General features: G+C 39.8%; 1 protein-coding gene across 1 annotated transcript in view; it reads right to left on the bottom strand.

Annotated features, from left to right (window-relative positions):
* Positions 1 to 10,110: 10,110 nt before the first annotated feature.
* Positions 10,111 to 18,533, bottom strand: part of SDC2 (syndecan 2) — a 60,509-nt gene continuing 52,086 nt past the window's right edge. Inside the window, exons 3-5 of the mRNA XM_021543247.2 lie at positions 14,457 to 14,590; positions 13,550 to 13,685; positions 10,111 to 12,347 (exon numbers count right to left, since the gene is read on the bottom strand). Coding sequence (XP_021398922.1) covers positions 12,184 to 12,347; positions 13,550 to 13,685; positions 14,457 to 14,590 — 434 coding nt within the window. The 3' untranslated portion in view covers positions 10,111 to 12,183. The remainder of the gene's footprint in view (positions 12,348 to 13,549; positions 13,686 to 14,456; positions 14,591 to 18,533) is intronic.

Genomic DNA, 18,533 nt, shown 5'->3' on the forward strand with positions numbered 1-18,533 from the left:
GGAGCCGGCGCGGGGGAAAGGGGCCGGGCCGCGGGCCGGGACCCGCCGCCGGCCTCGGAGCCCGCCCGGGGCCAGGCGGGCCCGGCCCGGCGGCCTGAGAAGCGCCGTCCGCCACCGCCGGGCACTCCTGCGGGCTGAGACCTCCCCTGCGAGGGGCCGTGAGCGTGCTGGGGCGCTGGACGGAGCTGCCTCCCAAAGAAGTTGCGGATACCCCATCCCTGGAAATACTCAACACCGGCTGGGATGGGGCGCTGGGCGATGTGATCCCCTGGAAGTTGTCCTTACCTATGGCAGGAGATTGGATCGAGACAGGTTTTAAGGTCTCTTCCAACCCAAACCGGGAATTCTGTGACGCTGTGGTGATTCTGTGATTAATGTGATAGTGGTGCAAGGGCACATGGAAAATGGATGAAGCATGAGGAGTCTTTCCTGCTGGCTGCACGGTGGCAGCATCCTTCTGAGTATTTCAGAGCATGGCAGTTCTTGCTTGTGTGGTTCATTGATGTTTTCCAGCTAAGAGCCTTTCCTGCCTTCCCACTCCTGGGAACTGAGGCAGGGCCATTGCTCCTCAGATGGTGGCCGCCTGCAGAAGTAACATTGCACTCATTTAAATAAAGGTGTGTTTATAAAACACTTAGGTAAATGAGTGCAATTTCTTCTGTAGATAAGATCTTAAAAAAACAAACATGGGTCCTAATCTGCAAACACTTGAATTAAAGCTCTCATTCTATTTAAGTCAATGGGACTACCCAGGTGCTTAGAGGTAAGGGTTTTTTAGGATCAAAGCCTTTGGTGCATTTCCAAAAAGCTGCTGTAGCAGGAAGATATTGAGGAATTTCCCTCTAATATTCAACACCGTATTCCAATATTAATGAACTTTCTGCCTCAGTGAAATGACTGTTAGACTAATGAGCTTCATGGGTGTGTACCTTGAGGAGGGGTTTGAAACACATTATTATAAGATAATGGCTGTTCCTGCCAACCTGACTCCTCCACTTCTGTATTTGAGGTGACTCATTTGTATTTTTTCACTTGTATTTTTCAGTACAGCATCTGAACAGTATGTTTTTGCAGCTGGAACTTTGTCCTCTGAAACACACATCAGGGACCATACTGATGGGATGAAACAACATGTTTCTCAAACTGCCACAGTCCTTAAGAGTCCTGTTCCATTGAGGGTAACAAAACAACTGCTTCAACAAAAATGTTACACAAAGAAAAGGCTGTCAGAGATTTTCCTGTCTGGCTTCTCCTTTGCTGCACTTTCTGTATATTCTTTACATATAGTACCCTATAAGCTGTAAGCCTCCATCTAGTACTGTACCTCTGCAAAGAGATTATACAGTGATTAATGTGATAAATATGTCACTGAAAGTCATGCAAGCAAGTATTCTATCCTCAAAGTTTGGCTGTTACACCCACAACATCTTGAACTTAACTGCTAATGTACAGACTTCCTTTTCACTTTCAGCAAGAGAGAACACAGGACATGTCTTAATGAACAAGCTCATGTAAAACTGTACTTGTAAGATATAAATTTAGGATTTTGTTCGATTCATGAGAATGATTTCATTTCATTTACTCCCTTAACAATTAAATCACTTCACCCAACTGGTTTCCCATTATTTTTTCATTAATTAGCTTCCTTTGTTAATCCTTCTATACCAAAAAGTTGAGAGTCAGACCATCTTTTTTTTCTCCTCCATCAAATAGTCAGAAGGTTGGAGATATCTTGGTGTAGCTGCCATTAATCCCAGGTCAGAGGGTAGAGAATTCACTGCTTTAGTCTTCTGCTGTCCTTGCCAGAGGAGTGACAAAAGTTAAGAGGCATAACAGCAAAACCTAGTGCTCCACCCCTCTACAGCCAGCAACATGCACAAATCTGTTTACAGGTTTCAAACACATCAATACCCATTTAGCCTCGGGAAAGGTATTTCCCTTATACCCACCTCTTATGTGTTTTTCTCTATTTTGCATTATTCACTAAATACATACATTTGTTTACAACCTCAGGACTTTCAGATGGCTTGGTTTTCCCTACTCGGGACTGTAATTGTAAATCTGGGAGAGTCTGGAGCTGACGAGTCTTGTGATCAGTTTCCCAACTTTATAGGCTACTGTGCTGGGCAAAATGCCAGCCCCACCATCCAGAAATCATCTTTGTCATCCATCTTGCATACTCCTTAACTCATAAAGATTATCAGGTGCTTGAAGGTCTCTATGGATGCATCTTTACAAGACTGCTGTGATTATACTGCTAGAAACAGTGTCAGTCAAGAATTTACTATTAAAGAAAAGGATTAGATATATATGAATGTCAATAATAATCAGAATTATCTGATTGTAACTTGGTATTTCAAGGAATGAACTGGTACCTAGCTCCTGGAAAGGGGAATTCAACCTAAAATGAGGACATATGACACTACTTACTGCTGGATTTTTTCACCTCCTGTTATACAGCATATGAAGCAACTGGTGGAGTGTGCTGTTAGGCACAAAACACTCACTGCCTGAGCAGCTCCTGAATCTCCTCTGATGGAAATTGCTTGGTACGAAGCTTCTCCCTGCAAAGCAGGGGAAGTGGCATGATGCTACTTTGCTGTGCTTTGGTTTTCCATTCTATTTAGACTGCATGGCTATTGGAGCAAGAACTGCTTTGGTTGTTCTCCAAACTTTATTGAAATAGTCTCTAAAATGTGACTGTATTAAAGTAATAAGAAGAAATCACAAGCATATTCACATACTAATTATTATGCAAAGTAGGGAGGGGGAGGGAAGAAAGTATGAGATTCCTTTGAAAAGCTGCCAGCACAGGACCAAATACAAAAGGTGTTTGAAGTGGGAGCACACTGTACCAGACTGAAGAATTACCAATATGCCAGTTACTCTTGTTTAGGGGTATGCTCTCAATTTTCATTTTATGACATTTATTTACTTTAGTATAGCATTTTTTTATTTTTTTTGACTCAGTCTCCCAAACGTGTCCTCTAGGTCAACAATGGATTTTAGTACCACTAAAAGATGTTTTCTTGTAAAGTTTTCTTTAAAAGTTTTTCTCTGTTGCTTTGCACTGTAGGCAGGTAAAAATGGACTGCTAATTAATGCAAACTTCAGCTTTTATTTCCTCTTTTTTTTTTTTTCTTTTCAGTTAAAGCAGCTGGAAAGAATTACTTGTAAGTTTCAAAGAATAATTTTTCTTCAGTTCTTTGTAGAAGGAAGTATTTAAGCTTGATCCTGACTTATATGTCTCCATTTATGCCACCTAGCAGCAAATAAATATATTCTAGTAATGCACAGAACAGGAGAAAAAAGCAGGGACAATGTGAAAGAAAAACAGCAAGCACCTCAAAAGATGTATTTTTCTACAGAGGTCTGTTTGCTTTTCTGCTGCTGTGTCAGAGACTTGCTTATTTCAGGTATCAAGATCATATCATCAGGTGAGAACATCTGCCAGCAGTGGGCTGGTAGGGGGTCCTAGCTTGGGCTGCATTGTAGCTGCAGCCTGGCCAGTGCAATGCAGGTTCACAGTCAGAAGTCAGCCTTACTCACCTCAAGTTTCTCTGCATTGCTGATACAAGCCAACAAAAGTTGATACAAGCCAACAAAATGAGCCTTCTCCTGCCAAAGTTAAGTCTCCTCTCTGAATAACATCACCCAAAATAGCCAGCAGCAAAATGCCACTGTATGCCACTGCTCCTGGCAACTGCAAGCCCTTCTGCTGTTACAGCCTCTTGCAGAGAGGCACAGAGCATCTCCAAAAAACCATGGTGAACACACGTGCTCCAGGGACATAAAAAGGTCTGCAACTCATGACCCCACAAAAGTTCTGGCAGCAAAACTTGCTACTAAAGACACAGTCTGGCAGGGTGATTTCTCCTGCAGACTATTACGTTTTCTTACTGGGGCAATGGGTTTGCCATACCACAGACAGAATTTTGGTAAAAATTGGTGGAACATGTTCCTACTTGAATCTCCTTATAAACTGTGTGACTTGTGCTGCCATGGAGGGAAAACAGAGCACGGGCACCTGATATAAAACCAGACATGCAAGGAACCCTGTTCATTCCTGTGGATTTTCAGTTTTCAGTAGCAATTGGCCCAGCAGTATACAAAAGTATTTGAATGTCTGACATCAATTATCCCATATTTGCATTAAAAATACCTTAAATACTGCCCTAAAGAGCTTTCCTTACAATGCAGCAATTAAATTACAGTTTCTCTCAAGAACTCTCTTCCCTAGAGCTAGCTTCATTCTTAGTATTTTAGCAAGGATAAAACCCAGGTTCAAATTTCTCAAAATCCAAATTTGACTTATTCCACCCATATTTGTCCCAGACAAGTTTAAATCCATGGATAGTTTTAAAAATGCAGATAAAATACATGTTTTATTTCTGGACTTGGCCTCAATTGAACTGTATTGAACAGACCCCTATGCCCATCACTGGAGGTGTTTAAGGCCACGATGGGGCTCTGAGTAACCTGGGCTAGTGGAAGCGGTCCCTACCTAGGGCAGGGGGGTTGTAACTAGATAATCTTTAAGGTCCCTTCTAACCCAGACCATCCCATGATTCTATGAACACATTATAGTGTTCATACAGGACGTGAACATAAAACCTCCCTCTAACAGGCAGATGGGAGGCTGAGTAGAAGTGTGACTTCTCTCAGTAAGCTTCAGCCAGCCATTTTACTGGGAAGGGAAATGTTCTTGGAGTGGCAGATACTAGACAGATGTACAGAAACTCAGTGCTAAAATAGCTTGTTATCATCTGAACAGGCCCAAAGTGAGGGTACTTTATTTTGTGACAGGTTTTGAGCACAGACAAAACTCAATGTGTGGATTCATGCCTTGAGACCTAGCTTCACCAATATCTCATTCTAGGTTTAACTACAAGACTCTCAACAGGCTATTCAAGTTGCACATTAATCATTTAAACATAAAAAAAAATGTGAATCTGCAAAAGAGTTAATGTGTTACTTCCAAAACTAACTAAAATTTTGGAGTCCTGATCCTCTGTGGTATATATTTAGAAGGTGGTGTGATTCCTATTCAAAATTGCAGACTGTCTGATCATGCTCTGAAAGTTTTCATAAACATACTGAAAAGTGCAAAGTTTATAAACTGACAGATTGTCTAAAAGAACATATTGCTTCTTTAAGAACAGGTACAGCACTTCTTAGAAGAGCCAGAGGTGAACAAGTCTATGGAATTTCAGAATCTACATTAAAAGTCCCATTAGGAAAGGCTTAAGTAAAATTCGGCTTGGCTTTTAGTGGCTGAAAGTGTGTGATAAAAAGCACAGACTGGATGAGAAAAATTTGATTTTTATTGCTAGAGCTGTTACAAAAATCAAACCATGAACTGGGAGAAGTCACATGGCTGGGCACCTGTAACCCATTTTTGAGATGATAAAAGAAAACTTAACTTTAGACACTTTGACAGCTCTTCTCTGGGTATAATTTATTTTCAGGTTTTTTTTTTTTTTCGGTTTTTTTTTTTTTTTTTATAAAACCACTTAGAAGCTGAGAAAGAGGAAAGCTTATACTTCTCCTACTTATGGTAAAAGAAGAAGACAGATTGAGAGTTGCTGGTTCTAAAGTATTAAGAGACATTGTGATTGGAATTACTCAATTCAGTAACTAGCAGAAATGCTTCTGTGTAATAAATAAGTTACAATAATTGCACTATTTGCTTTATAGTAAAAATAGTTTTGCTTATCTTTGTTCTGATGGGCCTAATGTATTTTATTTTATAAGAAATGCTAATTTCATGCATTCATAATGAATTCTCAATTTACATTGAAAAGCAAGTTGAAACAAAAGCTATAGACTGAATTAGCTATTAAATAAATATTTACCATTTTAACATAACGGAATGGAAAAACTAAAATATAAATAATGGAAGTTAAGCTTTGTAATGGTGTAAGTATGAAAATAGTCTGTACTACTGCAGAGTAAAATTTAGTGCAAAGATTAAATAAATTGTGAGTTAACAAACCATCTTGTTTACCAGCCAATAAAAATTAATTTTCTTTAGGAAAATATCTGAGCAAATGCAAAACAGGGTGAAAGCTGATGATTTATTTAAATACAAGTTTCTAGCTGCTGTTTTGATTGTAGTCAATAATTTAAGCTTACAGTGATTCTCAGGGAAGGTTTTCCTATGGGATGGAGCTCAGATCATGAAGTTTCACTAGGACTGCTCCTGAAGTTTTGGCTCTCCAGCCTGGCAGTGAGGCAATACAGCAAGGCAGGGTCCTTCATTCAGGCTTTTTGGTCTGAGCAGGAGTGAGCCATTCCCTTTGCCATCTGAGACTTTTCCCAAGTCAGCATTAACTCATCTGGCACTTTGGGCTGGTCTAGAAGAAAGCACATGTTCTGCTTCCATTCCTTTCATAAGAAACTCATGTGTTAGCTCTGTGGTATTGAAAATTATAGGGATGAATGATGAAAACTGCACTTTGGGCTGTTTTACATTCTTTCAGTACCATTTAGTGTGATGGTTGTTGACTTCTCCCTGCTGCTATACTTAGAAAGGGGAGTAGGAAGGAGATGAGTGTTAGTATTATGGGTTATGACACAAAAACATCAAAAAGAAAGTCTGTTCTCATTTCTCTTTGGTATCCTCTGGGGACCTGCAGTGTTTAGAAAAAGCTCCTATTCCACCACAGGAACTTAGGAAAATGGGTACCAAATTGTGTTTACACTCTAGTACTACATATGGCCATACAAGGTGGGTGGGTAAGTAGGACACAGCTTTTTCCTCCAGTGAGCTTAGTTTCCCACCACTAGATAAACTTCCAAGTAGGTTGCCTGGTGGAATTATTGTTTCTTATACGTCAGCACTTGGATTAAACATAGAAAAATATCAGAAGCTTCCTCTGCATTCATCAAATAAAAATCCATGGGAAAAAACCCAGAAGAAATCTAAATTAATTAAAGTCACCCCCTACAGAGAACTTGCGCTATGTTTATTTTCATTGAACTATTACAGGTTTTGCAATATTTTTCCAAAAGTTTTTCACAAACATTCCTACTTCTTCTCATTCCAGGCCAGGGCTGAACTGCCAGGATGGAGGAATTCTTTGGACCTGACCTTTAGTCATGAGAGACAGTGGCACTCAGGCCCAGTAAAACGATGGCATTCTACAGATCTATTATATCTACAGATTTAAAGCTGCAATGTGAATTAAAAAAACTAGAGTTGTGCAAACTATGCCACCAAAAGATCTATCAAAAGAGTCCAATGGAGTGAAAATATGACATCTTCCAAGCATGGGAAAGAAATGGAAAGTTGCTTCAATAGGCAGCATGTCTCGACTGCAAAGCCCCTGTTGCACATCTCATCCTTTTCTTCCCACCTGCCACGGACACAGCCCAGAGCCTTCCATGTGCAGCGTGGCACCCCAGCCACTGCCTCCCGTCAGCCTCCCAGCACCTCGTGTGGGCAGCAGGATATGCACAGGGTCAATCCTGCAGGTCCTTCAGCTGCTTTGCTGTAGCCAGAATTCCAGGGTAGAGCCACCAGCAGAAGCTGTGGTTGGGAACATCTCTGATGTGCTGGGAAGCTGTGTCCATCCAGGAGCATCCCTCGGGGTGTGACACCAGCACCTGCTCGCTTTCCTGCCTACAGATTCTCTCTATGAAGGACAATTTCAGTGCAATGGTAACAACTCAAGAAAACAAAATGCCTTGCAACTTTCAGTGGAAAACGGGGGCTGTCAGGACAGTTTCTCTTCCTGCCTTCTTTCCACTCACCCCCAATTAATGTCTGCAGTTTTAAAGGAGCCCTGTCCCCTCCCCCTCATTCCCACTATAAACTAAAACTCAGATACTGCAAGTACAGAGGGATTTTCAGATTTCCACCCACATAAGCAGCTACTTGGCACATCTGATGCACATGTGAAATTAGTTCACAGGGGTCAGGGCAGGCACCCACATCTCCATTTCTAGCTCTACTGAGCTCAAATTTTATCATTTATTTGATTTCAAAGCAAAAAATACACAACTTACTTAACTTCACAGAGGAAGAAACCTCAGCAAAGCATCCTTTTTTCCCCTGGCAGTGTTGGGTTACAGCTCCCCCACTCCCACCCACGCAGCTGAACCCAGTGCCTGGTCAGCCTGAGAGCTGTGAGGAAATCAAATGCACATGTCAGCATCCCCTCTCCTGCTCCAGCCACGAACCATCCCAGAACCAGAAGACATGCCAGGAAGTGGTGTACTAGCTGTGTCTTTTCTCAGATGAACTGTACAGCAAAGTTGTGCTCACTCAGTCTGGTGAAAGTTTTGGAAAGGCAATACTCTAAAGGTTCCCAGGACGGAGTTTTCACACCAAGGTTCAGAGCTCTGGGATACACAGCCAAGAGCTTAAGTGTAACAAAATTAATATTAATGCTCATTAAAAGTGGACAACAAGTATTTCCTTAACAGAAATTATGCCAGTCTGATTAAGCAAGTGCTAATCAACAAATATAACTGATTGGAAGTCTAAAAAAATTTGCTATATTATTTCTTTTCCATCTATAAGAATAATAGTTTCCACAGAGAGCTTTCCTCCTTGGATTCCTCCTCCCTTCTGCTTACTTAAACAAAATACATGAATACTCAGCATAATACCATCATCTGCCTCACTCCAATAGTTTTTATTTAATGTTTATCTGGATACTTGTTTCCTTACAAAAGTTTCCTGTATTCCATTATGTGGCTGAAGAATAGTATCTATCATTTAAGATTGCACTTCACCACCCTATCAATACTTAGCTTTAAGTAAAAAAAAGGAACAACTAGTCAAAGTTACAAATATGTTACTGTCTTGTTAGGAGATGCAAGAGAACAATTTTTATTTTAATTTATCCTATTTCAGTGAAGTGCAATGCTCAAAGTGAAGAAAAAACTAACTATGCAGCTTGAAAACGTGAGCTACAATTCACTCATAAAGCTGGCAAGCAGAGGAACCATGTACTCAACTTCTGAAGTTATTTTGCCATGAATAAAGCAGAGGCAAGAGCCTTCTTTCACGTAAGCTTCACCCTAGTTGTATTTGGCTTCTTTTACTAAGAATCTAAGAGGAAGTAACAATTTATAACCCAAGGTAAATCAAAGCAAAGTGACACCAAGGTAAATCAAAGCAAAGTGACATTTTGATAAACACTAGAGCTTATCAATCACAAGGAGACACTGTATCAGATTGCTGAGGAATTCCAGAGCTGCTAGAGTGGCTCTGGCAGAGCAGAGCCAAGGGTCTCTAGGAAAAGCCATGGTTAGCTGAGGGCAGGTGGCGCAGCACCACAGCCTGGCACCGAGACTGCCAGCTGCCCAGCAACATCCACGAGTAGCCAGAGTATTGCTAGAAACACATCCAGGAAGCAGAGAACAAAAGGGAAAGGAAACTGAATACCAACTCGTGCTAGGAAGCCTCAGCATAAGAGACACACATGGGCTGCCAATTTCTTCAGAACGGCATTGCTGGGAGTCGGATGTCTGCATCAGACTGGTTTTCAGACTGATGAAAACTGAACTTATGTTTATAACTGAGATGATAGCTCTGTTAGAATTTTTCCCTAATAGTACAGTTTGGCACTGATAACAGAAAGGCAGAGATCATGAGATGATAAATCCTATTAACACGCCTACTGCATGTTCAAAAGTTTCAGGTTTTTGTTAGGGAAAGTGGGAAGATGCAACATTTCAGGTCCGTGTATACAGCTGAAGAATTAAACCTCTTCTGCATATAACAGAGTAGATAACGAATGTGCAGGGGACAAAAAGGCGAATGGTGAAATAAAGCTGAAAATTTACCTTTGCTTCTGTTTGTAAACAAATGCAGGAGGAACCAGACAAGCATAATACTTGGTAGTCTGCATAATTACAACAGATGTCTATGTTGGATAAAGTGGCCTGTACAGCAGACACAGAGGCATATATACATACATAAAATCAAAACAGCTACTTATCATCCATTTGCTTATGAAGAAGACAGTTTATCTGGTGTTTAATATTTATAGCTATACTTACAGCAATATTCATTGCACCCTTGAAAGAAATTCAGATCTACTACATTAAGCAAAATGGCCTTCAAAAAACTGGATGTCAGACTATACAAATAAAGTATTAGTTTAGGCATAGTAGACTTTATTTTGGCACTTTAACAAATGCTTTATTTTACAGCAGTGGCACAGCATTTGCCAGAAATTTTCTTTTCTTGGCACAGTTATTTCAAGCAGTTATTTTACTAATTGAAGTTCACTAAATATTGCACAAGATATACCTGTTAAATTCTTACCCTGTTTTTACTTGCTGAACTTGTATGGCTTTGAAAAACTTGCCAGTTAAGTATAAGTAAAAAGCAATATATTAAATATTTTAGCACAGGATAGCTTTTGTTGGTTCCTAAATGACCACTGAACTTGGGACAGCAACAAGTACAAGTTGCACAACTCTTATCAGAAGAGCTACCAGATCTTATTTACAATACATTGCCATTTCCGAAAAGCACTTCAGCTTGACATCCTGAACAACTGTATTTTGGGAATCTCAAAAATAAAAAATGAGGAGGGTCAACAGAGCTGAAGACGAAGCCATTTGTCTGTTACAAAGCATAATATAAGTAGGCAGACTGTCGCCTTCTCCCTGTGTCCCTCTATCCAGCACCTATCTAGGGTCTAAGCAACAGACACTTCTCTCTTCTACCTGGGATATTTCTTTCTTCTCTTATGAAAATATTCCACTTGTCGCAACTCTTTTGCTGGAGTCTGAGCAGAATAAACCAAAATTCTTCAAAAGGACAGGGAAAACACAAACATGAGCAACAAATCAAAAACAAATACACACAGTAAGTGAACTGGGGTACTCTGAATTTTACAGTAGGGAAAACAACATTTGAAGGAAGAACAGGCCTGTGTCCACACTGCCATTAAACATAATGCAAAAGTTGAATGTCTCACAGCTAATACACCAGATGCAAGACTTAAAATATTCCCACTTCTCTCTGCCACCTTAGCAATAACTCTGGTGTGAGGATCACCCTGATCAACAGCCTTTCTTTTTTGGTCTGGACTTTTAAGATCTACTAGATGTACTCTTGACATTAAAACATAAGCAAACAGACATAAAATGAAAAAACATACAAAGTATATCACAATAGAATTCTCAGTATTAGGCCACATGATTTATTCAGTAGTGTTTATGTTCCCAAATTACAATTATGTCTATCCATGTAAGACTACAAAAGTTACCATTAGAATTGTCTGTGCTTATAAAATACCAACATTTTCTTTTACTGTTATATACTCATTAACACCAGTCTGCAACGAGTCACATATAATCATAGGCACTTCAAAGGCTTTAAAGACGTTTACAACTTAAATGCATTTTTAAAGAACAAAAATTTAAACCTCTACTTGTACCTTCAAATTGCAAATAATTAACAAATACAGTGGCCATAGAAATCTGCAGCAACTTCTCAAAATACTGTTAGAGTCTTTGGGTTTGCTTAGGTTTGTCAGTAGCTTACTACAAATCTTCCTTACAGGAGATTTGTTTAGTAAGAATATGACTATACAGTTTATAGTAATAATCCAATTTTACACATTAATTTGCTGTTACAAATCTCACTGAAGCTACAGGTACGCTGAGAAACAATGAAAAGTGTAAAATTGATATTCTGACACTTAAATTCATACAAAGTGGAGATTGAAGTTTACATAGCTGAAAAATTACATTTACACTAGAAGTTACTGTTATCTGAATTATCTGAAGACAAATTGCACCATGACAACTACAAAAAGGCATTTTTTGGAAACAGATAAATTAATGAAATAAAAACTAACTTGTAAGATCAATCTGAGACATGCTGACCAAAATTAAACAACTTTCATTGAACCATATGATAAAACAATAATTTTCATTATTTTATATTTATGCATAAAGTTTTAAAAATCATTCAGTGAACATCAATGGTTTTATAAAATAATGCTTTGCCACTGTTATTCACAGAACACTGCAAATGTTAAGGTTTAATTTTACATTTTTAAACGAATATGTGAAAAGTTTTAAATACAATGGGGTTTTATCATAAAGGTGCCATAACGGCTCTTTAATGAAAAAAAAACTTCATTATTCTATGCAAAAGCTTTATTTAAAAAAGTTCAGTGATCTCATAAATAGAGACACTAAATAGGAATTTTATGCATAAAACTCCTTAGTTGGTGCCTTTTGATAAGCAGCACAGGATGGTTTACGTTCACCAAGGTCGTAACTGCCTTCATCCTTCTTTCTCATGCGATACACCAGCAGCAGGATAAGGAAGATTGCAAAAAGAAAACCAATAACTCCGCCAGCAATAACAGCTGTAATCAAAGAAACAGAGATTCACAATATGCCAGTAAACAAGCTTAGCACCATACTTCTTTTTCATCTCACACAATAAGTTTGCTATTATTTTCAAATTGCAGGAAAGGGCTCCCATTATGCAACTGTCTTCATTATTAGTATCCTGAAATATACTGTCAGAAAGCTTGTTTGCATTCATGAAGGCAATCATTTAAAATCACATTCCACTTACAAGTCAGAGATCCAACAACCCATTTTTAAAAGAGTTATTAAAGTTTTTTCATAACCTCAACTAAGAAGACCACTAGTACTGCCAGAGCATGAAGCTGTCTTTCAAACTAATTTTTCAACAGTTACATTTTCAACATTAAAAGATTTTGTTACCCTAGCTAAGAAATGGGCTTTTACTTTTCTCTGTAGTTTTTGCTCTGACTCTACACTGAAATAAACTTCCTCTTGATCAATAATAGGAGAGAACACTTCACATGTTTATGAGTGTCAACTCCCAACCAGACTTCAAGAGGAAACCCACATGTTGCCACTGATGTGGATTTAAGGTCATTTCATTTTTTGATGCTCATAGGAAGATGTGGTCCGAAACTGTGACTTTCAGGGCTCCCAACTCCCTTTCCAAATACATTGGTGGGGGGGGGGGAAAGTATACCTGTAAAGCCTGTCCTTAAACCAAAAATAATCTCACAAGTTAGTGAAACCATTGATGGCCAGCTTGTGCGCCTCCCTGGATTATGCATAGACCCTCTTTATCTTAAGGGATTTCTGTACCCTAATGGATTGTACCTATCTGTCCCTTTCCATCCACCCACAAGCTCCTCCCAAGCAGCGTTCATCTGCACCACATTGACCAGACAGCAATGTGTTCTTGGGAGGTGAGAAATACATTTCTTCATGACAAGCATCAATCACATTCCAGCTCCTTTTCTAAGCTGTAAAAGCTCCCGATACTCAGCTGGCAGTGTTCAACTTGTGGGCATCAAATCAATTAGCAACAGACTTCGCTATTAAGTATTTCCCCAAGATGCCAAATTTATTCTCATCAAATCAACTACTGGCTACCCACTATGAATGTGCTTAGTACTAATGTGTTTAACAGTATGAATCTGACAAGAAAATTCAGATGCTGAGCTTGTATTGCTTGATTCGGATCCTCTGTTTTCTGTTTTATTTCTGGTGAGATAGACCTTGGCAAACACTGCCTCACCTGCCAGAACTTCTGTTCTCTGGAAGAGGTTTTCTGAATGCTTCTGAGTGAACACGTCGGTGTCATCCCCTGGCTCATCACTTTTCTTCTTGGCATCTATCTCAGGCCTTTCCTCTTTATCAATTTCTTCAGGTGACTGTGATACAAAAAAAGAAAATTGAGCACTGCTTACAGAGAGGGCAGACCAGAAGTTGGCACAGTCACTGCCTGCCGTGGGCAGTCACATAGCTGTGGCTCCACGCACATACCGCACAATACCAACACAACACACAGGAAGCTTTTCGAGCACAGAAAACTGGTCTAGACATTGTAATTTGATCTATTTGTTGTCATCATGTCAGAATGAAAAACACTGCCCAGAAGTTTAAAACCTCCAAAAGTACATTTAGCCAACACCTCTTAATATTGCCTGTGTGTATCAGAATAACAGCCTCTGAAAGAAATAACAACTCTAAAATTAACAAATCAGATAATGTTATATGCAGAACACCTTTAAGAGTAACTTAGACAATATCATCTATGGTGGTAGAAGGAAATACTAAAATACTGAACGGAACCTGCAAAGTGCTCAAACTACAGCCAAACCATACAGCATTCTCCTTTGAGAAGGAAAGTTTCGTAAAGTATTTTTGAGTAACTCTTTTTGAAATATAAAAAATGTACAGCTCAGACTCAAAGATATCATGATACATTATTTTGCACCTCTCCTTTCATGTGAAATCCAGATGTTGCCATACAGGCTTTCTAGCAGGAATGAAAACAAACAGCTCTGGTGTCATTTAGCAGGCTGTACTAATAAGTAAAGTTTAGGGGTGCTTTTTAATCCATATAAATAGAAGACTTAACATCAAACCATCAAGAATGTACAGTGGAATCATTTTAAAGGTCTTGCTCTCCAGACACGCACCTTTGTTTGTGCAGGCACCTTGGTCTGCATTTTCACTGTGGTGGTCTCAGCCCTGGGTGCATCACTAGTTGTCGGTAACTTTGGAACTGTTCTGGATGTTGTTATCACTGCACTATCCTCATCTTCTTCAGCACCTGGAGACAAAATGTAACACTTCATTGACCTGTGAAATCTTTCAGACCAATTACATTTTTTGTTATGACATCACCAAGGTAGAGATGGTTGCACAGCCCACCCTAGGCAAGGGGCCTAGATGACAATGCCTACTAAGATAAAGATGCAAACAGTGCACCCAAACTGTCAAGGGGATACTTGCCTCAAGGGATCTCATGAAAAAGGAAGAGAGTGCATCAGCTGCTGTAAGTAGGAGCCAGGAAATTACCATGACACTTTTCAAACAGAAGAACCCTTCCTGAAAAGAGGTATGAAAACACTTTAATGGCTTGCAATAGGGATAGAAAGTCTGGAGTGTAAGCAGCAGCCATCAGGCCTGTGTGACATGGGCAGACCCCAGTGCCATGGGCTCTGATGAGGTCCCACAGCATCAGGGGCTCTGCTGGAGCTTGGCAGTGCCACCCCCTGTGGTTACCCTCAACAGCTACCTCCAGCTTCCCCAGAGCCACCATGGATGGGGCATCCCCAGAACCAACACCCTGGGGCACAGAGTCTCCTCCTGGGTGTGGCAGGAGGTGTTGGTGGGGCCCCAGGCTCATATGGAGGTAACCCAAGTCTCCAACAGCATGGGTGTGTGGACAGAGGGTCCTGTACACTCAGATAAGGGTAACTTACACACCCATGGCCTGTGAGATGCATGGCTGTGTGCACATGACACACACTGCATCAGTTACAGAAAGTGATTTAGAAATTTATAGTTGCATGTTACCATTTTATAAATGCTAGTATTGTGGTTGTCTGTTGTACTGTTGATATTAAGCCTAAAAGTATAGTTCAACGATTACTAGTTAATTACACACCATAAATAAATCAATACACTTCTTTATCCTTACTTAAATCATGTGAACTGAACAGTTTTTGCCTGTCACATACTGCTTCAAGAGAATTTCTCTTCTACAGCACATCTGTTGAATTCTAAAAACTAAGCAGTTTCTGTCTACAGGAAGATTACTACTACTTTATGTTTCAGTCACTAGGAATTCACATGGCTTTAAACTCCACATAATTCAGAAGCCCTTTTCTTTTGAACTGAGTAAGAGGACAAAACACTCCCTAAAGATTACCTTAAATTTAATTTCCTCCACATTCAAAGCCCTGCTGAAGTATGAAGCCTCCTTTAGAATAAGGAAATGGACATGTCTAATAAATATCCTTGAGTGATAATGAAAGGAAGAAGACACAGGAAAGAGACTAAATTATTAGCAAGGCCTGAAAGAGGAAAAAAGAATTGACCCATCCTTGGACCACTCCTTAGGAATCTCAATGTGTTCTGCTCATTACAGGCATCAGTTACCCAAGTAACCCTTGGGTAATAAATCCAGCAAATGTGCATAAGAATAGTTCCTAACAAATAAAATGCTCCTACAACAGAATAGTATGACTCACTCATTCCAAACTGATATTTTAATTTGTTTTTTTAAAGAAAGAAGACAGGCTGAAAATACGAGCACAATAATAATGTTTTGAAGTCATTATCAAGAATTACATACATTTGGCATTTAAAAGAGGAGCATTAACAAGACAACAACTAAAACAATCTCTGCATGGTAGAAAAGAAAATTTAGAATCATTAAAAAAGATACTGGCACAGAATAGTACTGGAAAACAAAAACTTTCAGAGATAGCAAAATTACAACACAACTTCTAGAATGAAGACCTCACAACAAGAATCAGGTATTTTCCTGAAATGCAACTCAAAGATCAAAAAAAATCAACATCCTGCTTCAAAACAGAGGTGTGGAAAGGCATCCAGGAGGAAAATTTTTCTGGCTCTGATTCAAGCGTTTTCTTTGGGAAATAATGGCTCACTGGATATCTCAACCTACTTTATCTTCTGAAGTTCCTCCATATTACACAAAGTTTCACAGGCAAGGAAATTAAAATTGATTATCAGATTAGAGATCTGATAAAACATATGTACACAAATGTATTTTTTTCTTTTTATGAAATGAAAAGTCCTATTTAATCACAACTGTTCCTCCAAATCCTTAGATGCCACCTTTGCTTCAGGCAATAGTTTTGTCTGCCAGACATAATGGAGAGCATTGCAGTTTGAACCTCTTTGGCTAAGAAGGATGCAGATCCACATTCTCTCAAAAAATGGGCAACTAATCTAATCCCTGGACTAGTCACTAGATTTGCACCACAGGTACCCAGCTTTTCTTCCACACAGCCTCAGGGGAATTCTGACAATCCCCAAAAAGTTGAAGCAACTACCATTTAGGCTTGATTTGGGTACTGGCTAAGACACATCCCCCATGGTTCCCGCTTTCTAATTAGCTTTATCTAAACAGGTCTCTGCTTGGCATGGAATAGATCTAAACAAGGAAAAGACACTTCCCTTGCTGAACTGACAGTAGTATTTTCAGAATGACGTGAAAATACGACTGAGAGACCAAAAAAAACCACTCACTAGTCCTCTCCAGAACATAGCAACAGCATTTCAGACAACATCTTGTTCCCTAAAAAGCACAAAAAAAGCATCACCAAATCCAAATAAGATTGGAAAGAAGAAGCCTACAGTGTCCTGAGTGTGACTTCCAAGTATGTTGTTAAGAGGAATACTGTGAAATAGTTGGAATATAAGAACTTCTTCCTCTGGAAAATATTCCTGTTTATATAGCTGGTTTCTGGATTTGGTCAGCTTGGGTTATGGTGCTGGCTATTCACTGCCTCAAGTCCCTCTTACTGAGGGCACCACAAAAACCCTGCAGAAATTAAACCCACAGCCATCTCTGTGGTAGAACTGAAAGCTCTCAACCATCACACACCATCTTTTATCTACGGTAACTCCTTCAGGATGTCCAAGTGCTGTCTTCATAATGGTCAAAATAGCTCCAAATTAAGCTTAGTATTGGAAATACCTAATATAACCCTCAGTGATGTGTCTATTAGCCACCCTTGGATGACAGGAATGTGAAAACTTTTTAACACTCTTAGTGCTTGAGGAAACTTGTCAGGAAATCAAGATTGTGCCACCTTAGATTACTGCGCAGATAGTAGCATTTTTTGTAGAAAAAAGCCCACAGTAGTTAGCACTCTGACTTGCAAAGTAGGCAGTGATTAACACCTCCTATCAAAAAAATCCAATCACTTCACCCTATCTTTTGGCATCTTTCTTGTCTGCTGTTGCACATCACACTTTGGGAATACCACTATCACAAGAAAATTTGTGATAAAGTGGATACACACATAACCACCATCTCTTTCACACCTTTCATCTCTATCACCAATGTGACATATACCAAAATTATATATTTTTAGTTAACTTATCTCACCTCCATTCACTGAACAATCTCCAAAGCAACCCTTAATCAAAATAGTGTCAGGCCCCCAGAGATGACACTGTAAACATACTTCTATGCCCTGCTAGGGAACTGCAGCTAAAATAAATTGAGACAGTGCAAGGATGTCACATCTCTGACAGCTCTCACACAAAGGAGACAAAACCAAGAAACCAACAAAGTTTGGAAGATTAAAAGGAATAGTCCTAACTATACTAAAGTAAAAAATTCTATCCAGCACATCAAAAATACACTTTCAAACAGTATCACACTAGATTTCTATGTCAGAAGACCTGGAGAACCTGGCAGTCAGTCTCATGAAGCATGCTTGGGGCTAGTTTAGAAGGGGAAAGAAGTTCTTGCTCCAAGGCAATCTGAAAAGCACTTATGTGTGGGACCGTAGCAAATGGGAAATGAATCCTTGCTGTGCTGCCTGCACCATGGCAGGGGAAGCACACCATGAGAGGGGTGCCTGCTGGGCCTGCTGCCACAGAGCACCCAGTGTCAGCCCTGGGCCGTGCTGGCTCCTGGCAGCACCCGGGAGAGCGTCCGCGCCCCGCGGCTTCCCCGCACCGTGACCATGACACACGGTCCCACAGCCACCCCCAGCCACATCACC

The sequence above is a fragment of the Lonchura striata genome, chromosome 1 (genome assembly GCF_046129695.1).
Source record: "Lonchura striata isolate bLonStr1 chromosome 1, bLonStr1.mat, whole genome shotgun sequence".
Lineage (NCBI taxonomy): Eukaryota > Metazoa > Chordata > Aves > Passeriformes > Estrildidae > Lonchura > Lonchura striata.